The sequence below is a fragment of the Vipera ursinii genome (assembly GCF_947247035.1).
Source record: "Vipera ursinii genome assembly, chromosome: 7".
Taxonomy (NCBI): Eukaryota; Metazoa; Chordata; class Lepidosauria; order Squamata; family Viperidae; genus Vipera; species Vipera ursinii.
Genome location: NC_139521.1, coordinates 49,773,494 through 49,797,931, shown reverse-complemented (window position 1 = coordinate 49,797,931; position 24,438 = coordinate 49,773,494). Strand labels below are relative to the sequence as shown.

Below are 24,438 nucleotides of genomic sequence, written 5' to 3'. Positions count from 1 at the left end.
GTATCATGAATGAAGAGTGACTGGCACCCATAACTGCCTGTGCTGTGGTGTGTTGTGCTGTGCTGTGCTGTGCTGTGCTGTGCTGTGCTGTCTTGCACCAGATTAAGTTTCCAAATACTCTTCAAGGGCAGACCACAAAGAGTGCATAGCAGTAATCCAATTGGGAGGTGACTGCGGCATGAGTAACTGTGAGCAGGGCCTCCTGGTCAAGGAACAGGTATAGCTTGTGCACAACACAAAGCCCACTTAGTCACAACTGCCACCTGATCTTCAAGCAGCAGCTATAAGTATAGGAAGATTCCCAAACTGCACAGAGGATTTGTCTCGGACAAGTTACCACATTCCATTTTCCCTTTCCTTCCTTATTTCTCTTTTGCCTCTGGAATTCAGCCACTATCCCCTGTGTATGCCTAGCCCTTCCTCAATAAGCTGCTCTGATTATTCTCTTTACTTTCTTATATTCATATTTGGGGGTATTTCTACCTTACTCTTGAGTGTAGATTATTTCACTGGCAATATACAACTCAAAGATTGTTGGTAGTATCAGGTCCTAATTCAAAGTTTATGGGTCACCTTTCAAACTTTCATCTGCTATCAGGAAAAGCTGGCGCCACTGGATGGCTTCCTTCAAGAGGGCACAGCTGGAGTAAGACTTTTGGGTCAAAAACCCTCCGTGTTTGTCTGAAATGGCATGGGTCCAGATTATCTCAGGGAGCACCTGATGCCAGCATCAGCCTCCCATCGTCCTGTGCGCTCCAACACAGAAGGCCTCCTTAGGGTTCTGCCGGTTAGGGAATGCCGGCGGGTGATTCCACGGGGGAGAGCATTCTCTGTGGGCGCGCCTGCCCTATGGAATAAACTGCCGGTGGAACTTTGGACTGCCCCGGACCTTCGCTCGTTTCGCCGGGACCTGAAAACTTGGTTATTTGATCTTTCTGGCCTGGACTGAGGGGTTTTTAATTTAACTTTAAATTTTAAATTTAAATTTGTTTTAATTGTGGGCTAGTCTTAATTTAATTCTATTTTAATTCTATTCATTTGTATTGTTTTAATTCGCCCTGTAAACTGCCCTGAGTCCTTAGGGAATAGGGCGGTATATAAAATCAATTAAATAAATAAACAAATAAACAAACTGATTTCTTTGATTAGAGAAAAAAAATATTTTTAATGACTAGAAGCCTCTTATAGACTTCTTGTGTAAAAATGAAAAAAAAATGAATTTGTGATCTATGGTTTTGATGATTAAATATGATATATAATAGAAAGAAGAGAATCATGATGTAACTTTAGAGAAACAAATTAAAGTGACTAAAGAGATTTGTATTTATATCTGTTGTGAAGCATGTTGTAAACCACTTCTTTTATAAAGTTATTTTTCTATATTTAACTTTGTTCCTTTCTTGCACTTTTTGCTTTTTCTTTGATTTCTTTCTTTTTCTTCCCATCTATATAACAGTTTGTGTTCCATACCCTCCACGTTGGGACTTCCTGAATTGAACAAAAAACCTTCTTCTTCTTTAATAAACTTCTCTTCCAATAGTTGTATCAAACTGATCTGGAGAGGAAACAAAGCAAAATGCCATCTGTGTGCATTTAACATGCCAACTGATCAAGGTGTAAATGGTCAGGAGAAGCTTTCTTTCCATTTACACCTGGTGAGGAGCCATGTTCCACTCCCAAAAGGTGGCATTTACTGTATCTTTGTTTCATTTCTGGAGATCAATTCATAATAAAGGCAGTCAGTGTGTTTTATGCCAGGAATCAATTTTCTAAAAGGCAAGTGTTGCTTTTCATTGTTTTTCTGAAATGGAAAGTTAGCTCAAGTGGCAAAATTTGACTTATCTGAGAAATCTCACACACATCAAATCAAAGCCACTAAGTGAGAAGAGGGCGGAAGGCTTGAGTTTGTTTGAAAAAGAATAGCCAGCAGAAAAACTTTATTTATGTATTTATTTATTTATTTGCAGAGACTAAGAGACAATGCTTAATTGCAGTTCTTGTTACTCGTAGTAATTAAAGCATGCATGCTTTGATTATATTTGCTTAAATGAATATATGCAATTAGTCAGATTTCTTATTAACATTTACTGTAGCCTCATAGATGAACAGATTTCACCTATAAAAGAACAACATCAATAATATCACAATGAACTGCCTCTCTACATAACAGCTTTTTTAACACTGCTTGAAGGGCTGATCCAGTTGTACTCTGCCTGCACCAGGACAAAGCTATTTTCTCGTATCTTCCTGAAGTGCATCATCTCTCCACTATCCTGGAGTGCAATGACATTATTATCTGGCTCACTAAAAGAGACTTCAGTCCGCTTATGGCAATACTGGGAATGGATGCAGCGGAGGCCAACAGCTAGGACCATGCCAAGGACAGCAGAGCAGCCAAGGAGAACACCTAGTTGAGCTGCTACAAGTCGTGACTCTTTGTGTGACTTTCCTTTTCGTACTCCAGAAACAGCAGCTTGGGGTTTTGTCCTTGTTACTTTTAGGAGTGTATTCCTAGGATCCGCCTTCTGATCGTATGTCTCCTGCCCAGATGTTGGAAATTCAGCCTGGGGCAGAAAATTTACTGAAACTTTCTGTATTGTTGGTTTTTTATTTGTTATTTGTCTTGAAACTGCTGATAAACTTTGGTAGACATCTATATTCTCTTCTCTATCCAAATCTTCTGTCTTAGGAGATTCCCAAAACTGGACCAATGGTGAAGTTGTAATGGGAGGTGCAGACTTAGTTACTTCTGGAGTAGGTATCACCAAAGTCTCCTTGAAAGCAAAAACATTAAATGCATATTTGGATAAAAGATTACTTGAGATCTAACAGTGGCCTTAATTGAGCATCATGGGGATAAAGCTGTTAATAGAAAGAAAAGATCTCATTATAATCTCCAGATAATAATTATTAGGTTACAAGTAGTCCTTGACTTATGACTACACCTGAGTCCAAAATTTATGTTGTTAAGTGAGTCATTTGTTAAGTTAGTTTTGCCAAATTTTACTATCTTTCTTGCCATACTTGTTAAGCGAATCACTGCAGTTGATAAGTTAGTAACCTAGTTGTTAAGTGAATCTGGCTTCCCCATTGACTTTACTTGTCAGAAGGTCACAAAAGATGATCCCATGACTTGGGACCCAGCAACAGTCATAAATATGAATCAGTTGTCAAGCATCCCTGAGTCCTACGGGAAAAGGGCGGTATATAAATCTAATAAAATCTAAATCTAAAATCTAAAAATAAGTGTAATGAAATCCGAGTCTCATTGATACAAAATACAGTAGTTTTTTTTAAAAAAGCATAATAGTTATATAAGTACATTAGCAACAAATATGGTTATATAATTATGTATACAATTGTAATTGTTTAAATTATTATTTTTTGCTGTATTTTTTCACTTATTTTTTTAAGCACATTATGCACCTTTTGGCTAATATGTGTATCTTTGTGTTTTGTTCTTTTTGTTTTTCTTTTCTGACACTATTTTAAAAACAATATAAATATTAAAACACTTTATATCTCTGTAGAAATACTTTGTGCTTTGAACATAGACAAAGCAATGGCAATAGCACTTAGACTTTTGAGGGTGAAGATTTGTCCTCCGAGCTTGTGGGTTGGTTTCTGAACATTTTGTTAGCAGGCTAGGTAACATCTTCAGCAGAGTTTAGGGGATGTCAGTGTCAGTGTTCTTCTGTTTATAAGGGCTACGAATTAGCAAAAACCTTACAGAGGAAACTCAGACACCTGGTCAATGATTCAACCCACTCAATAAACTCCCCAGAACAATTTCTCCAAAGCATCAAGCACACCAAGATCAACAAGGAAGAAATTATGGTCTCTTTCAATGTCAATGCACTCTATTAACATCAACCTGGCTAAACAAACCATACACCATCTACTCACTAAACACCATACCCACAAAGATGATACCACCACAGAACACTCCAAGTCCACAAAAACCATCATGAAACTCCTGGATCTATGCCTCAACACATACTTCAAGTTCAATGGGAAAATCTATAAAAATACAAGGTACCCCGATGGCATCACCTATATCAGGCCTAATAGTCGAAGCAGTCATGCAATGACTCGAATCCATACCTCTACCCACCATCCAATCAAAATTCAATGACATCTTTGTCATCATCAAACACTCCCAAATTGAAGAAACACACCACCTACTCAATAACATAGTCCCGAGGGACTTCTGGTTTGCCATTGCAGCAGCCGTGGCCACTGGAAGGCGAGCTCCATCTTCCTTGTTTGGTTTCGTTTCGCTGGGGGCCCCTGGAAAGGGTTGAAAGTTGCCTTGTAGGGGCGACGAGCAAAGAGGAGATCCCCGCTTAATTGCAGAAGGGCAGCACCGGGGCAGCCCTCCAAACTGGCAGAGGAAAGACCAGCCATAGCAATATGGCTCACTAAGCTACAGACAGCCAAAGTCAAACTTACCACCAAGCACTTCTAAAACAACGCAATTGAAACTGGGTGAGATACGGTCTTCTCTTTAAAATCCTAAGTATTTTCTTTTCCTGTAAAAGCTGCCCAAAGTATCTTTTCCCTGTGAGGAGAGAGGGAAAGGAATTTCTAAGAATAGCAGTGACTGACTACCCAGGGGAGTTAAAGCACAAAAAGAAAAATTTTAATCTAATTGGATATATATGTTTCTGAAACTTGGGGACCAAAATTTTTCTTATTTTTACTGGAGACTTTTGTTTTTATCTACAAAAAAAGAAATAAAACTGGAAAAAGGATTATTAAAATTTTGGACTTTAAAAACTTTAAACGGCATCGGTGACATCTTGTGGTGAAGTTTGGTATTACAACTTGTTATTGCCTAAAAGAGACTTGGCTTGAAGCCCAGACTTCAGATAAAACTCTTTCAACCTTGATAGATACCACTTGTGAGAAACTCAGCTATAAAGAGAATTTCTGGGTGGCATAACTGGCCTGCTTGAACTATGAATGTAAACCTTTATTGACTTTCAGAGCTATATGTGGGGAATTGCTTTCTTAATTCTTTATCTGGGGAACATTGGTTATTATATGAGATGATGAAATACCTTGGACTATAAAATCTTACTTGACAAATGACTTCTACTATAAAGACTACCTATAAACATGTGAAATAGAGATCCCATACCTAGTTATAAAATTATTATTAATGTCTGATTTTAAAGTTCTCAACTTAACACACTATTAAGAGAATATGAATGAAGACTAGGAAAAGATCTTTTCCATGTTGAAACCAATACAGGAAACCATTCTTTCAGTTTGTGACAAAATAAGATGCAACATAAAAGAACAAGATGCCAGTTTAGATATACAAACCCAAATTTTTACTACAACCAAAGAACTAACAACATAGAAGATAACAGAAGAAGTGGAACAATCAAATACTAAGACAGAGGACTCAATCGACCAACAAATATGGTTAATGGAAAACCCCAAAAAGGGAGTGACAACACTGAAAATGGAAAAGACTTTGTATATATATCAAAAGAAACTTGAAGAGAAAGAACAGATTGAATGGAAGATAAACATATCAGGACAGTCATGGGGAATTGGAATAACAGGGAGATGATCTAATGAATACAAATGGGTTAGCCCTTCCAAAAAAATGGCAATTAAATTGTCTCTCTTATTTCAAATAATATATATAATAATAGAGGGAGATCTATTTGATGATTTAAAAGCACTAACATGGAAGGCTAGTTGGCAAAGGAAGAAAGCCAAAATAAGGCTGAAGAAAATTGGGGTTTTGATTTATTAGAGGGGATTTTATATTACCAATTAGAGGGTTAAAGGGAGAAGTTGAGGTAAGGGGAATTTTGGAAACTAGTTGAAAATAAGGATTCTATTTGTTTAATATTTAAAATTTAAAAATTAGACCCAAAAGAAAAAAAATATATGAATATGTTTGATTTATTGATTAACCCAGACCATATATATAATGGTTTTGATTTATTAAAGGGGATACTGTATTATTAATTAGATGATTTAATATGGTGGGAAATAGATAACTTTTAGAAAATAGAACAAGACTATACTCAAATAGATAAGACGTGTATTTTGAATATTAGATTCTGTTGTGAATTGAGATAAGGGAAACTTTGGTTACCTAAAGCCTGGAAATTATAAATATCAAAGGTTAAATTTGAATATTGATGGGAAACTAAAAATTGGGGAAAAACCAATAACAGGATATTGATTGTCTATAAAGATTGAATGTAAAAGTAACTAAGATATGTATATTATCTAGACCCGTACCAATCGGGTTTCAGGCCCGGGCACAGCACGGAGACGGCATTGGTCGCGCTGGTGAATGAACTCTGGAGGGCTCGGGACAGGGGGCATTCCTCTGTCCTAGTCCTATTAGACCTCTCGGCGGCTTTCGATACCATCGACCATGGTATCTTGCTGCGGCGTCTCAGGGGACTGGGAGTGGGAGGCACAGTTTTACAGTGGTTCTCCTCCTATCTCTTGGGACGTTCGCAGTCGGTGTTGGCAGGGGGGCAGAGGTCGACTGCGAGGTCTCTCATTTGTGGAGTTCCTCAGGGGTCGGTCCTCTCGCCTCTCCTGTTCAACATCTACATGAAGCCGCTGGGTGAGATCATTCGTGGCTTTGGAGTTGGGTATCATCAGTATGCTGATGATACCCAACTTTTCTTTTCGACCCCAAACCACCCCAGTGATGCCCTCAACGTGATGTCCCGTTGCTTGGAGGCGGTTTGGGTCTGGATGGGGAGGAACAGACTCCAGCTCAACCCCGACAAGACTGAGTGGCTTTGCATACCTTCATCCCGGGTTTATTCGGACATTCCACCTCTGGCTATGGGGGGTGAACTATTACCCCCTGTAGATAGGGCTCGCAACTTGGGGGTCCTCCTAGATTCACGGCTCACCTTGGAAGACCATATAGGAGCTGTGACTAGGGGGGCCTTCGCACAGGTTCGCCTGGTGCGTCAGTTGCGGCCCTATCTTAGCCGGGATGATCTATGCACGGTCACTCATGCGCTCGTGTCCTCTCGTCTGGACTACTGCAACGCTCTCTACATGGGGCTGCCCTTGAGGACCACCCGGAAGCTCCAACTGGTACAGAATGCAGCCGCGAGAGTGGTGTTGGGAGTCTCCCGATACTCCCACGTTACACCTCTGCTCCGTGAGCTGCATTGGTTGCCAGTTGTCTTCCGGGTGAGATTCAAGGTACTGGTAACGGTGTTCAAAGCACTCCATGGCATGGGGCCGGAGTACCTCAGGGAACATCTGCTGCCGGCATCAAGCTCCCTGCGCCCTGTGCGTTCCCACAGAGAGGGCCTCCTCAGGGTGCCACCGATCAGAGAATGTCGATTGGTGGCCCCCAGGGGGAGAGCCTTCTCTGTGGGCGCTCCGGAGCTGTGGAATCAGCTACCGGTAGAGCTCCGGATGGCGCCCGATCTTCGCTCCTTTCGTCGCGATCTTAAGACATTTCTGTTTGTACAAGCTGGCCTAGCCTGATGGGGATTGCTGGGGTTGTTTTATCTTTGTCTTTTAATTTTTCTTGGGGTTTTTAGCACTGTATTTCCATTGTTTTTAACTAGGGCAATTGTTTAATCTTTTTTTAATGTTTGTATCTGCTATTTTATTCTGCCCTGTGAACCGCCCTGAGTCCTCAGGGAGAAGGGCGGTATATAAATGTTATTAAATTAATTAAATTAAATAAGCTAAACATTTATTGATAAATGTAATAATGATGTTTTTACTTACCGGTAGTTGACAGAATAAGAACTGTATTAGCTTAAATACAAGATAGTAGATATTAAGGGAAAAAGAGAGGAAATATTTGATGTTGTAACTTGAGATTTGTACTAAAGATTTTTGTATGTTATTGAATTGTTGATTAACCCAGCCACCACATTGCTTTTTAAATACCTAAATGTAAAATTAGAAAATTAATAAAATATTATTTAAAAAATAACATAGTCCCTGGGATCAAATTCACATGCGAAGAGTAAACAGACAACAGACTCCAATTCCTTGACATTGATATAAGGAGATTAGATAATGGAGAACTGGAAACTGCGTCTACTACAAACCCATGCACACAGACCAGATCCTCAGCTTCACAAGCAACACACAAAAGAAGCTGTGTCTAGACGCTTTTCAGAAAGGCTAGGACACACTCCAGCACCACAACACTAAGAAAAGCAGAAGAGAATGGCTGCTTGACATCTTTCTCCATAATGGCTATCCAAAAAACTTCATATTCCAACACACAGCATCCAAACCACAACATAACACATAGCCAACCACCATGCAAAAGCTAACTCTACTATATACAAAAAGGTCATTGGAAATGACAAGCAGAATTCTCCAACCTCTAGGAATAGTAATAGCCCACAAACCCACAGCCACACTCCACCAGGAATTATCTGGAACCAAAGACAAGATACAGAAGGATGAAAGAAACAACATAATTTACCAAATCAACTGTAACAATTTCAACCAATTCTATGTGAGACAAACATCACATCAGTTAAAATCCAGGATCTATGAATAATGGCTGGCAGTCAAACAGCATGATCCCTTAATCTCTACCCATAACAACACCAAACAGCACCAGTTCGATTGGAGTAACACAAAAATCATTGGCCATGCTACCACCGGCCATGCTCATGACTTCTTCAAAGTCTGGCACTCCACAAGCAAGTCCATCAACAGACACATTGACCTACAACTAGCCTACAAACCCCTCAGAATCATAATAATAAGCTGCTGCAAGAAGATCGCACAGACTGACTACAAGCAGTGGCATGACAAAGTAGCAACAATGGTGCATTGGAAGATCTGCAAGAAATATCGTTTGCCTGCAAGCAAGAACTGGTGGGATCATAAAATAGAGAAAGTCATAGAAAATGATAAAGTTAAATTGCTCTGGGACTTTAGAATTCAAACAGACAAGCATCTGCCACATAATATCCCAGACTTAACAATTGTCGATAAGAAAGACAAAAAAGTCTGGATAGTGGGCGTGGCAGTGCCTGGAGACAGCAGAATACACAAGAAAGAACTGGAGAAGATAACAAAATACAAAGACCTACAAATAGAAGTAGAACGTCTGTGGCAAAAGCTAGCAAGGGTAGTACCAACAGTAATAGGTGCCTTGGGTGTAATCCCAAAACAACTGGAGTACCATTTGAACACCATTGGCATTGACAAATTTGCCATTAGTCAATTGCAAAAGGCAGCCTTACTAGGAACTGCTTCCATCCTGTGATGATATCTGTAATACCATCAAACATCCACATCTGCCCATCCCAGGTAAGGACTCGATAGGTAGAGAAAAATGCCAAATCCAGTCTGAACATCTGGCTGACTGTGCGAATAATAATAATAATAATAATAATAATAATAATAATAATAATAATAATAATAATAATAATAATAATAATTAATAATTAATAATAATAATAATAATAATAATAATAATAATAATAATAATAATAATAATAATAACGATGATGATGATGATGTTGGAAGGGGCCTTGGAAGTCATCTAGTCCAACCCCCTGCTCAGACAGGAAACCCTACCATTTCAGACAAATGGCTGTTCAGTCTTTTCTTAAAAACTTCCAGTGTTGGAGCATTCACAACTTCTGGAGGCAGGTTGTTCTACTGATTAATTGTTCTAACTGTCAGGAAATTTCTCCTTAGTTCTAGGTTGCTTCTCTCTTTGATTAGTTTCCATTCATTGCTTCTTGCCCTGCCTTCAGGTGCTTTGGAGAATAGCTTGACTCCCTCTTCTCTGTGGCAGCCCCTGAGATATTGGAACACTGCTATCATGTCACCCCTCACCCTTCTCTTCATTAAACTACACATACCCAATTCCAGCAACCGTTCCTTATATGTTTTAGCCTCCAGTCCCCTGATCATCTTTGTTGCTCTTCTCTGTACTCTTTCTAGAGTCTCGACATCTTTTTTACATCATGGTGACCAAAACTGGATGCAGTATTCCACGTGTGGCCTTACCAAGGCATTGTAAAGTGGCATTAACATTTCACGTGATCTTGATTCTATCCTTCTGTTAATGCAGCCTAGCTCTGTGTTGGCTTTTTTGTCAGCTGCAGCACACTGCTGGCTCATATTTAAGTGATTGTCCACTAGGACTCCAAGATCCCTCTCACAGTTACTACTATTGAGCAGGGTACCACCTATACTATACCTGTGCATTTGGGTTTTCTTGCCTAAATATAGAACTTACTTTTTTCACCATTGAATTTCATTTTGTTAGATAGCGCCCAATGGTCAAGACCATAAGCCTATCTTCTGGAGTGTTGGCTATTCCTGCCAGCTAGGTGTCATCTGCAGATTTGATGAGTTCCCTATCTATCCCCTCATCCAAATCATTGATGAAGATGTTGAAGAGCACTGGGCCCAGAACAGAGCCCTGGGCCACCCCACTACACGCTTCCCTCCATGTAGATGCAGTTCCATTGAGGACCACACGCTGAGTATGGCCGGTCAGCCAGCTACGAATCCATCTGGTGGTGATGCTGTCTAGCCCACATTTTTCTATCTTATCAAGTAGTAGGTTGAAGAGGCAATTCCATTGAGGACCACACGCTGAGTATGGCCAGTGAGCCACACAGCTAACCAGAGACAGCACTGATCCTCAACCAACCTACGTAAGCCCCAGCAACCAGCACTTCGCTTCCCAATAACCCTGACTTGATGTAACTGCCTCATCACAAGAGCTATCACAAGACTCCCACTGATGACTCACATCTGACCCATCACAAAACCTACTGACCATACAAAGCCCTTATAAACAGAACACTTACACTGATATCCCCTAAACTCCGCTGAAGATGTTACCTAGCCTGGTAACAAAACATTCAGAAATCAACCCACAAGCTCGAAGAATGAATTTTCACCCTCATCCTACACCTGAACTGCAGATATTTGCCACTATTGTAAACTTAGATTTATATACTGTTCCATAGTGCTTTACAGCACTCTCTGAACAATTTACAATGTCAGCTCCCAGCAGTCTGGGTCCACATTTTAACAGTCTTGGAAAGATGGAAGGCTGAGTCAACTCTGAGCTGGTCAGGATTGAACTCCTGACAGTGGCAGAGTCAGCTTGCAATGCTGCACTTTCACCACTGTGCCACCACAACTCATTCAAGTTTACATTTTTTTTTGATGAGGCCATTTTGTAACAGGTTGGAGAATGGGGGGCACATCAAAAATAGTGCTGAATGGGAGGTGGAATAAGGAAAAAAATGTTTGAATTCAGTGACATTTAACATGAATTAAAATTTAAAATAATCATTGTTCCATAATGTCTAATCAACATTTTCTTCTTAATCACAAATAAGAAGTTACAACTGGATTAATAACTTATAGAGATTATCAAAACTACACTGTGAGGGACTATAGATATTTCTAGGGCATCAACTTTTCCGATGGTGTAGGCTACCAGATGTAAACTACATAAATCTAGGAAAACTGGAACATATATACATATGGAACATTAAAAATAATCAGGAAATGAGAAACTAAGTCTTATAAATACAGAATGAGGCAAACAATGGGTTTAGTTTTGACAGGTGGGGATAAGACAATGTAGTCAAATATCTGATGGTGTACCATTTAAAAGGTGTCCAAAAGTTTTCCCTAATATTACAGAATGTAGGATGTGAAGTAGTGGTTTTAAACTACAGGAAGTCAGATAGATGGCTTAGTGTCAAGAATACTTCAACAGTGAAATTAGTTATTGACAGGTATAGTGACTTTCCCATCATCAACTGTATTCAGATATTGGCCAGCCATATTTTGGCTATGTTTTAAACTTGATTCCTATACTGAGCAGATTGAACCAATGCAAATGCAAATAATTTACAACTTCCCACGGTTAAAAATACCCCAGTTTAAGGACAAACCATAGTTAAGAACATAGTTTATTGCAGCAAATTTTGAGTTAAATACATCATGATTCAAGTTAAATACACAATGGTTCTAATTCATTATACAATATTATTTATATAGTATTATACAAGAATATAGGTAGTCCATTTGTTTAGTGACTGTTTGAAGTTACAATGGCACTGAGAAAAGTGACTTATGACCAGTCCTCATATATACAACCATCATAGCATCCCCACCAGAAGTGCATCAGGCATGTATTTACAATGGTTGCAGCATCCTGGGACCATATGATCATCATTTGTGACCTTCCCACTCCACTTCTCACGACCAAAATCAATGGGGAAGCTGGATTCACTTAATGATCAAGATGCCATATATCTTGTAAATCACTATATACCATGTAAGTCATTTGCGTGTTGGTAAGTGTTCATAAATTAATTGTAAATGCTTTAATTTATCTCTGTAGTTTTAACTTTGTGACGGATAATTTTGTCATTATAATGTATACTGTGTTTTAAATCATGAATCTCTGGAAGTGCTTCTGTTCTAAAGTGGGTGGCATGTGAGTTACAGGTAAAACTACCGAAGTCTGCCAGAAAATAGACTTCAGTGTATGCAGTTTGGGGGCTTTTACTCAACAGGAGTAAGAATAATAGCACCTCTAAAACAGAATTCTAAATATGTGCCTTATAAGACTGGACTTCTGCCATGGAAAGAATTTATGATGCTATTATAAAAGTGAATCTTCAGATCCTTACTAAAAGACGTTATGTCCTAACTTACTACACATATACACGCGCACGTGCACGCGCACACAGACAAACACACGCACACACACACAGACCTCCCCAAAGGCTTACCTGCATGCTTTTCTTACATGTCAGACACAAAAGAGACATGTGAATACTTGAAGTAGTTTCTGTCCTAAAATATTGAAGAGGAAATTCCAATTAATTTCTTGTAATATTAGTAAATATTCAGTAATTGTACTGCACTGTACTAATATTTATTACAGTTTGAATTCCTGATGTCACTTTCTTATATTATTCATTTTACAAATAGAAATTGATTTTACAAATGGAGGACGAAAGCTCCCTCATCTCAGCTGTGCTATTCATACTGAGTTTTGCTTTCAGTCTGCTGAAATGCTGCTTCCTGTTATGAATCTCTATCATTTTCAGAACAGATGTACAGAGTTTTCAAGTAATCAGGGTATCTCACAGTTGCCAATTTCCAATTGTCCCTCACAATTTTAACATCTTGTGAACCATTGAGTAAGATCTTCACACCTCACTCACACATCTTTCTATATATGATGTTTTCCCAATGTTTAGAGAGTGAAATTTTCTAAAGACTCATCTAAGGACATTGCTCCTAGATTATAATGATTCAGCAATGAGATCAAGCCTATACAGTATATTAATAACATAATGAACACTCTTGCTTGTCTTATTAAAAAGCAAGTATGCAAACTTGTGGCCTTCTGGGTGATACTTGATAAGTGATACTTCAATTCCCTGAAACCTCAGCGTTTACATGGCTACTAGCAGTTATGAGGTCTATACCAGATTAATTCTGAGAGATCTTGTCTTAATATGAACTAGAGCAGATTGGAAATTTAGACTTCCCAATAAGGAAGAACTTGCATTGTTGGTAGCCCTTCTGTTTTATGAGGTACTGGTGGCACACTTGGTCACGTCATAAGGGTTTAAAACTTTAGAATTATAGGAAATGTATCATTTCCATTAACTATGTGATTCAATGAAATCTGCTTGTTGTAAATGTCTGTAAGATTGGGGTTTGAAGGCTAAAAAGAATGGCTAAATGCCATTCTAGCCTTCTTTGTTGCAACAAGTTGTCAATACTGGTCTTTTTCTCTCATGTTTTTTTCCCCAGAAAGTCCTGTACTTTACTTTGTATTTCATTTTCATATATGTCTTTTCAATAAAAGGTTAGGGTTGGGGCTATGGCTAGAGCTAGAGTTAGAGTTAGAGCAGACATGTCAAACACAAGGCCCGGGGGCCAGATCCAGCCCGCGAAGTGGTTTCATGCGGCCCGCGAAGCCATCCTGGAAACAGTGAGGGAACAGCCCCCACTGCCTTGGCCCTGGCCCAGAGACCCTCCTTCTGCCAGAGACCCCCAGATCTGTCCCACTCCTGCCCAGGCCCCCATAGGCACCCTTGATGCGGACGGTGTAGAGCTGGCCATGCCCACCCAGTAGGCCATGCCCACCCAGTAGGCCATGCCCACCCAGGCCACACCCACCCACCCCCCTGGGGCAACCGCAATGCTGATGCGGCCCTCAATGAAATTGAGTTTGACACCCCTGAGTTAGAGTTTGCCTATCCCTGACCCTAGTCCTAACACTAACCCTTTTCATGATTCTCTTTTCATACTTTGCCTAAATAGTTCTTGTCATTCTGCATAATGCCTAGGTATTATATACAGTGCCTAGGGAAAGCATATAGCATATTTAAATAACACAGACGTTTCATACTTTGCCTAAAAATGTCACACATTCTATAGATTTCTTTGGCATTCTATATGATAACAGCTTTTCACACATTGCCATTAACACACACACATTCAATACTCTCACAATACCTATTGCGTGCACTGGAAAAATAATCTTGCACTCTGAAATTCAGATCCTGAAGCTGAAGGGATGATTCCAGAGTGAAATCACCATTTTTGTCTGTTCCATTATTGAGCATTATGTCATTGGAAGTGACCCTGTCTCCAAAGGACTCAGAAAGAAAATTCCTAGTGATTCCAACATTAGAAGCTTGTTTTCCATGGTAAGTTGAATCCAAAGCCAGGGTTGCTTCAGTTTGAATCAGGCTGGTGGTGGGTGGAAATGTTGCAAATGGAGTTACAATGGTATCAGGAACAGAACTTCCTTGTGGGAGCGGAAACAAAAACAAAACCTTAAAAAATAACTGCACAGAACAAAATATAAAACATGCGTATTTACATAAATCTTTTCCATGTTAAACAATTGTCATACATTATAAAGTGTTAAGAGATAAATTATTTAATTAGATGAACGTTAAGAAGAGACTGGACAGCCATTTGTCTGAAATGGTATAGGGTTTCCTGCCTGAGCAGGGGGTTGGACTAGATGACCTCCAAGGTCCCTTCCAACTACTTCTTCTTCTTCTTCTTCTTCTTCTTCTTCTTATTATTATTATTATTATTATTATTATTATTATTATTATTATTATTATTATTATTATTATTATTATTATTATATCTAATCCATTATTTTATTTCTGAGAGAAGTCAGTCAGATGCCACCTGAGAGGTTTACTATATATGGATAGAGCACTGATTGTTATTGAATGCCATATTTTCTATTACTTGAGGCAGTTCTGCTCTCCACTTTTGCCTAAGAACTGTCCCTGTCTCTCAAAAGGAAAAAAAGTATGTTCTAACATTTAAAAGATGCAAAGAAAAGAAGAACAAGAGTATTTGATCCTTCCCCCCCCCCGCTACATTTATTGAATGATCCAAATGAGGGCTCATAAAGTTTATTCATATGAAGAAACCACCCCAGGTACATAATAGACAAAAAAATCAGGAAAAGCTGTCTTAGAGAAGCTGCTCATTTATAATCTATTCCCTTTACACTAGACTGTAAATTGAATTAGGGCAGAAATTAGTTGACTTGGACATTTTGCTCATGAAAATAAGAATCCACTTTCTGCCTCAATAAATTTATAATTCAATATGGAAATTTGTGGCAAATGTAACTATTGTATAGTTAAGAGAACTAAAAACAGTTTAAAAAATAAAACGGGCACTTATAGTCTTTCCTACAAGAAAAAAACGTGTGTCAGAGGACAACTTACTTTTTCCTATAGTAAATGTTCCTTTCAGATCAATACGTTCCTGAAGTAGTGCTGGTTTAATTGTACTGGAGAGATCATTATTTTCAGTAATTGTTCTATTCTGTGTTTGTTGAGAAACAGTCGACGATTCAATCTTTGCCCAATAAACAAAGTATGACTGAACAACTGATAAACTGTAAAGTATTTGAAGAAAGGCTTTAATCATTCTCTGCAGTAATGAATCATTTAGCAAAATAAAAAAGAATTCTTCAAAATCTGCAAGCAGTATAATTGAAAAATGCATGAAAATATTAGGCGTAGAACAATTTTAAATTTTCAGTATAATATTCATAGGATCCTATATTCTGCTAATTAGAAACTCATACCAGACGTGAGTAAATTCCCTTGTAGATTACCCTTTTCAAAGTAAATAATCAGAATGTAAAATAAGATTTTAAACATTTCCATCTTTTTTATCCAAAACCATGCTCTATGCTCTTCTTAATGAAACCTGCACACCAAAATACTTATCTGATTCTCATCAATTGAGTTATTAGAATACTCAGTGCTTTTTTTGTAAAAGAAAAAGGTGCCGGAACTCACACATGTCATACAACCCACCTTGCCTACCCTATGAGGTTCTATCCAAAAAAGGTGCCGGAACTCCGTTCTGAGCGTTCTATGAGGAAAAAAGCCCTGAGAATACTTCCTCGGGAAGTAATGTCATACTTAGCAAGCAAATACTTACAAGAATCTGATGTCTCCAATAGGCTGATCTGGTGCTTTCCACACAAAGGACAAGTTTCTCTTAAGCGATTTGTCTGAATGGGTAACCGTGTCACCATCTTCGAAACAAGTCAGTAATTTGGAGCCAGGAGGAATGTATACAAATGTGCCGGCAATTTGGTCATTCAGAACACTGCGAGCTTGAAGCATGAAGCCCATAAAATCACGTGAACTCCTGATTGTAACTGGAGGGGGGAGGGGAAAGGACATGATGCAAAAACATTTGTATTACTGTAGATATGGGGCTGAAGAGGAGAGGGTTTCTGAGGTGAAGTCCACCTACAAAAAATTATTGTAGAGATTATGTTTATACTAGAATCCACTTGTTTCACATCTCAGATGTGCTTCTGCTCACAACCCAGTTTTCTAGAAGGAACTGAGCATAAGTATGATTGACAAGAAGGAAATAATTTCATTCCAATCTCTTACGTTTTGGAAAGCGTCTGATACAATTTGTCAGGAGATATATAAAACCCTCAAGCAACTTGGCAATCTTTTAAAAGTTCTACTAAAGTAGAACATTAGAACTACTTTTCTGAGCTATGTCTTGGAAAAAGAAGTTGCTATTATGTGTGCCTGAGCTATAGTGAGCATATTTTTCTTACATATTTTTCAACCATTCTCAATTTGATGGGAAAAAATATTTTTCCCTTTTTCCCAAAGCAGATGAGAAGCTTCGTGGTGTGTGATATTCTGGCATATTCTTAGTGATAAAGTGGCTACAGAGTCTCTTTGTGAGAATTTCCTGTCTTTTATTGTACAATCCTCTTTTCAATTATTTGCAGGTTTCTTGGCTTCTTACCTTCATTTAAATCCCAAGAGAGAATTTCACCTATGGAGTTTCCCATATGTGGACATGTAGGCAATAGTGAGACTTAGGAGCAAGGAACAGAGGGGCAACAAGACAATAACAGCAGCAGTATTTTCCAGTTAATGCAAAAGAGCCTTGGTGGACCAGTGGGCTAATGCCTCCTTAAATAACACCAGCTGCCTGCAATTAGTGCAGGTTCGCGTCCCACCAGGCTCAAGGTTGACTCAGCCTTCCATCCTTCCGAGGTAGGTAAAATGAGGACCCAGATTGTTGGGGGCAGTATGCTGACTTTGTAATAATGCTGCTTGGGGGGGGGGGGAAAGCCCTAATAAGCAGGCATATACATAGAATGAAGGCTATTGCTAAGCACATTGATTTGTGCTTAGATTGTAAGCCGCCCTGAGTCTTCGGAGAAGGGCGGGATATAAATAGGATTTTTTTTTAAAAAAAAGTCCACCCAGAGAAATGGGAAAACACTTTCCAATCTTCTCAAAGTGAAGCATCAAAATAAAACCCATTTATATATAATAATAAATAATATTTTCAAGAAATTACAAAATAGATTACACCTCAGTATTGCATCTTTATCTCCTATAATTCCCCACTATAACCCCTCTTCCTTAAAAAGAAGCAAATTTTAGGCATGTTCAGACATTTCACATTTAATACGTAGTTAATAGAGGTAAAAACAAAATAGTGTCCATGTCAGACCCCCAAACTCCTTGTCTTCTCTCTCCTTTCTTCTATTCTTTTGTGGCCTGCCATTCCTGTTGGGGGAGAGGGTGCATGGGGGATTCATAGTGGTAACTTTCACTTTCTCCTTTCTTTGTCTGGCCTCCTCCTTTTGAGTACGGAATGTGTCTTCTCATCTAGAAGACAGTTACAAGGAAACGAAAGCTGGAGAAGACCTTGAGATGCACCCCTACTGTACCAGTCAGCTGCCCATTAAGCCACCTGTGGATTGGTTGAATTTCAAATGAACATTATGACTTTGGTGGGAGGGGGCATATTGCTTGCTTTAATTACATCATTCATATGGGCTTCTCTTCAGATCTCGCCTTACATTCCCTGCTGTCACTAGTCCCTAATAAAAGTTTCCTTTTGAGACAATGCTTGTTTCAAGTTCTGCTTTCTTGGGTGATTAGTTGAAGTGGGTCCTGACAGTCCATACTACTAATCAGTGCTTTTTTTGTAAAAGAAAAAGGTGCCGGAACTCACACATGTCATACAACCCACCTTGCCTACCCTACAGGGTTCCATCCAAAAAAGGTGCCGGAACTCCGTTCTGAGCGTTCTATGAGGAAAAAAACCCTGCTACTAATCACATCACCAATCCTTTGGTCTTTCTTTCTTTCATTACATTTTCTGGAGAAAGATTATGAAAATACAAAAGATAAACAGTAGGAAAAAACAAGGAATTAAAGACAAGGATAGAAGAAAAACTTGAACAGAACTAAAAAAAGATGTCAGGAACGGAATATGCAAGAGATATAATACTAGAAATTCCACAGCAGAAGGTGAAGTCATGCTCGGTTCTCAGCTTGACTTCACCGCACACATCAATCTGGAGCTTCATTCTCAGCTCCAGAGGAATTTCCTTCGGCTGCAGAAGTAGGCCAGCTGGGTGGGGCTGTTGGTGCAGCCACCGCAAGTTGAGACAGTGGAAAAGACACACACACACACACACACACACACACACACACACACACACACCAAAAATAAGACGTAGTGCCTCTTTTGGAGGGGAAAAAAAGAGACGAGGTCTTATTTTCGGGGAAACACAGTAATTATTTTTGAGAATCCTGTAATCAGGTGCTATTTCTTACCTGGTAACCTGTCACCTGGAGAAAAGGAAGTGTTGGTATGGATGGTAATGTAATTATTCTGAGGATTCTGAAGATGAGCTCGGATGTGTTTGGGTCTCATATCAAAACAGGCAGAAAGGATGGCCCCATGGGAAAAGCCATCAGCGTATGAAACCAAGTACAGGATTGTAAATGCCCACAGAACAAGAAAGGACCAGGCTTTCATCTTGCCCTCTGCCTAACAGAAAAAAACAAATACATTTGGCAGGAATAATTTTTTTTTATCTTTCTATAAAAAAAATAGCCTGAATCCAGTAACATCTTTGAAATCCAGATATAACCAAAGCTTTAGCTTTGAAAAACTTTACACCACTAGAAGCGAGGTTTTAATTATTTGTGAATTTCTGCCATGGTTAGTCCACAAAGCAAAACTTCTCGAGAACAAAGTAGCAGCTTTGACTTCTTAGCTGGGAACTCTTTGGAACTGAACTTTCTGATGCATGTGGTGAGGCTAGGTCAGAAACTTCTAGAGCAGAGTATCTCAACCGCAACAACTTTATGATTGTTTGTGTGTGTGGACTTCAACTTCTAGAATTCTGGCTGGGGATTTCTGGGAGTTGAAGTCACACATCTTAAAGTTGCTGAGGCTGAGAAGCACTGCTATAGAGACTTTTTTTCTGAGCAATAATTTAATATGCAAGGGATGAATGCAGCTACTCAGGCTCTGTGACCTATCTACAAAATATTCACCCAGCAGCAGATCCATTGTAATGAAATCACATTTTTCCAGCATTCAAACTGAATTACCTGCAACCTTCTTTTGGTCTTGCAACTATTTAATAGAAACATAAAAATATTAACTTTATATCTCTGTACATCCTTTGAACATAAACAAAGTGTGCAATATTTTCTGTATTGACAGTCATTTGAGTAGCAGGATGGGGAAATTAATTTAAACTAAAAATATCATTGTTCCTGAATGCCTAAGTAATACTTTGTACTTATTAGAAATTACAACTGAATAATTACCTCTGGAGTTTAATGAGACCACAACTAGGAGACTATATGCAATTCTGGTACCTCAATATGTGCGTTTCTGATTTAGACAATCCCAGCCAAATTGATATCTATAGCACGTCATCTTCAAGCTTCTGAAGTCCAAATATAAATGATCAGCCAAATGGAGTAGGCTGCCAGATGTAGACTACAAAAATCTACACCAGCAGATGGTGTGGCTTTTATTATTGCATTATAAAAGTAAAAATATATTATTATAAATGAAAAATCTCAATAATTTTACTACATTATATTTTCCTTTATTATATTTCACTACATCATATAATGAAATGTAATAAATAAAAGTAGGCTTGTTCTATAGCATATAGCACGAGTGTCAAACTCACTGCGCCATGTGACGTGTTGTGACGTATCACGACTTTTTTTCCCATTGCTGGAACTGGGGTGGTCGCGGCCTCCACATGATGCAACCGGCCTGCAGGCCGGCAGTTTGACACCCCTGGCATATAAAGATTTTTCCTTCTATTTTCAGCGCACTGAATGGAATAACATTATACAATGAACTTTTTCTTCTCAGATTTGTTCTCAGAGCATAGAGTGATTTGTTCACTTTTATTCCTCTGAATAGATTTATGCAAACATTTCCATATTAAAGAAAGTTGTAAAGCCATAGAAGGGACACATTTTAAAAACCCAGTACCATGATTGAGATTTTTGAACAATGAAGCCACTCACAAATGTCTTGTTTTGACACCTGGTAGAGCAGGCATGTCAAACTCGCGACGTCACGTAATGTTGTGTGACGTATTGCAACTTTCTCCCCATTGCCGGCAATGGGATGGGCACGGTTTTGGTGTGATGCATCCGGCCCGCGGACCAGCAGTTTGACATGCCTGCGCTAGAGCAGTTCTCACACAGCATCATCTATATTCCAATTACAAATTATTATATCTGAAGTTAGTGGTTATGTCCTTCAATACACCCACTGGCAGTCTCCTGATATTGAACACCAAAGTTGCATTACAAGCTCCTATTACTTACCTGGGGACCCATATTCCTTCAGACACAGCAGCTTTCTCCTGCAGCCTGACAGGCAAACATCCTTTAAAGAAAAAAGTTCTTTGCTTTCTCCACTAATGGGAAGAGCAACAGCTGTTACTGTTATTACTTAATAGCTACAGGAAGCTAGTAAGTGCTCAAATCCAGTTTTAATCATGTTAGTTCTTCACACTTTACTCATTCATGGGGAAAAAAGGATCACAAAGAATGGTTTCTACAATATTACATAATATATGTGTAGGGATATGATATTGCTTCATGTAAATTTAAGTTCATAATAGATTATAAGTGTTTCATCTGGAATTTCTTTCAAAAAATCTATGTAGAGGGCTTTATTTTCTCATTCGCCACCAACTATACAGAACTGATTTTTTTTTGCACATTGGAAAACATATCCTGCCCAATTTATCTTCCAGGTTTGTACAATAATATTGAAATTAAGTTCTAACAATATAGGAAAGGGGAGTTTGATTCTATCCAGGCCTGAAAATTTCTTATTCCTCATCTCTCTTTTAGATGATGTCATTTCCATCAATAATGTAGGTCAGGGGCATAACATCTATTGTTAACACAAATAAACAGTGCAAGTATTAACTGAAGTTTTACAACAGGTGTTTGAGGCACTGGAGCATAAGGAAATTTATTTGTCCATGTTCCTTGACTACAGCTTCTCTAACATAGAAACAGCTCTGGGAACAGAACCTAGGAATAATCTGGCTTAATTGTTTATATCTACCAACTTTATCTACCAACTTTAATAATAGAAATACTTAAATAAAATATAAATATTTAAGTATTTATTTAAGTATTTCTATTATTATAATAGAAATATAATATTTTATTTAAGTATTTCTATTATTAAAGTTGGTAGATAAATATATCTAAGTGTATACAGAAATTGTCATGTTTATACAGTAGGCACTCAGTATATCACTGATTAGAATTTAGAGATTAACCATATTGTTTATTAGTTGATTATAATTTAACCTTACAAAATTAAATTTAAATGTAGAATTTAAATCTCTGTCTTTCCAAAATAAGTGCCAAATATCCACTATTTGTTAAGAACATAACAAAGAAAAACTACTAAAACATTGTGAGATAAATGTTTATTTCTAATAATCTCTTTTTCATACTCTGATTGTTATTCAATATTTATAGTTGTTAAAAAACATATATCTCTGATTTCATATCTTTTACTCTAGATTGTTTGCCTTGCTGTGTAATATGTACTGGTATGGAAGTTATTCTTAAATTCTGTTAGCCTTTAGTTGTGACTGTATGCTGCTAATTTTGCTATTGCTGCATATTCTCCAAGTTTAATCTCCCAGTCTGGTATCTTCGATAGTACAGTATATTTCTTTTCAGATTTCCAGGGAAGAAATGGCAAATTGAAGACAACTCCATAAAAATCAGAGCCAATGACCATAGCAGAATGAAGAGCTGGTAGGTAGACTGAGCCTTCATAATTCCTTCTTGGACAAGGAGATGACATGAAATCACCCACAAGTGCTCCAGACAGTTGCTCCCTGTGACCAGAATGCAAAACAGCAGCCTTGGGTGGGCTTAGAGCTCTGAGAGGGAAAGGAATGTCCATCTTGCCACAACCCATGGTTGTCACCTTTAAGGAAACAGGCTTCACAGAAATTTTAAATAAAAGTTTAAGGATTTATTTTTTATGGAATATACAGCAAAAGGTAATTTAAACCTTGATTTTAGAAAGTTACAAATGGTCTATGGGTCCAGATAATTTTGAAATAAGATTTTGGAATTAATTTTAAAGAATCCTTTCCACTGGAAATTTTTTGCTTTAAATGCATTAAAAATGTAAGACTTTAAATTCCGTACCCAGAGACAATGCCTCTATGGCTTTGGACACATAGAAACAAGCGAACATGTGCTTCTCTAGTTTTTGTATTACAGAGACTTTCATACTAGCCTTAGCTTACCATCACAGGTAGTCTTCGACTTACAAGTCATTTAGTAACTGTTCAAAGTTACAACAGATTCCCCCCCCAAAAAAGCTCATGACCCGATTTGAAAGTTATGACTGCTGCAGCACCCTTCCATTCACCCTTACAACTGACCACTTGGGGACTGTAGCATCTCCCCACCCCTCTGCTGGGTCCCATCAAGCAGGTTGAAGCATGTGTGAATTGGCTGGAACTGTCAAGCCTTTAGCTTCCTTCCTACCCAGCTATCACACTGGTGAGATCTCCCCTTGTCATTGGAAGCTTGCAAGCCCCAGCCATCTGATTTCCCCTAGGTTGCTGGATGAGAAGGAAGCTAAAGGACTCCAACAGGCAAGAAGCAGAGCACAGGATGCCTCAGGAGGCCCAACATAGGTGAGCCTGGGCCTGCGCTAAGCCTCCTAGGGCCTCCCCCATCCCTTAGGCTGGCTTGCTGAACAGCCATCACTTGAAACTGTAATGAGCAGGCTCCATTATGGTTGTAACCTGAGGAGTATTTCTACTGCGTTCAAACGCAGAACAATTTTATACCACTCTGTTGCTATCAGATACCAACCTTCCACTATTAAAACATGGCCATGTTCTGTGTAGCAGCGTTCAAAATTCATTGGATAACCCAGGGGTAGGCAACCTCGGCTCTTTTATGACTCATGGATTTCAACTCCCAGAATTCCTGAGTCAGCTCCTGACTCAGGAATTCTGGGAGTTGAAGTCCATAAGTCATAAAAGAGCCGAGGTTGCCTACCCCTGGGATAACCCGTACTATAAACTAGATTTAATGAACACCTGGTTCATCAGAGTGCTTTGTAATTTGATATAATCTTGCACATATTAATTCCTTATGTTCTTCTATACCCGAGGCTCCTGCCCCTTTTTAGATTTAATTTTTAAATTTATGTATCTTTTATATCTTCTTGCTTCTCATAATACTTTTTTAGTTACATTTTCATTCTTGATGTATCTTTTATGCTTTTTTAATGACTGTATCCCATCTTCCTTACGCTGGTCTATGACCATAATCAAGATTTGGTTTGATGTTACATCCATTTTTTACTCTGAGAAAAATATCCTTTTGGTCAGGAATCAGATGTACAGTCTGCTATAGTTACAATATAAAAACAACACACTGGGCAGAATATCTAATGTTAAGTGTACATTTATCAAATATGGTGTTGTGCTTCTCTATTTATATTAGTGTAAATGAGAATTACTGCACTTCTTAAGCTATGCATGTATTGTACAGAAATTTA

The 24,438-nt window shown here is 38.5% G+C and overlaps 1 protein-coding gene across 1 annotated transcript; it reads right to left on the bottom strand.

The window, feature by feature from the left end:
* Positions 1 to 1,961: 1,961 nt before the first annotated feature.
* Positions 1,962 to 22,697, bottom strand: REELD1 (reeler domain containing 1). The gene is given in 8 exon segments (XM_083366904.1): positions 1,962 to 2,774; positions 12,771 to 12,834; positions 14,515 to 14,809; positions 15,762 to 15,934; positions 16,489 to 16,711; positions 19,164 to 19,376; positions 22,497 to 22,566; positions 22,569 to 22,697. Coding segments are annotated over 8 exon segments (1,770 nt in total). The 5' UTR covers positions 22,686 to 22,697; the 3' UTR covers positions 1,962 to 2,159.
* Positions 22,698 to 24,438: the final 1,741 nt, after the last annotated feature.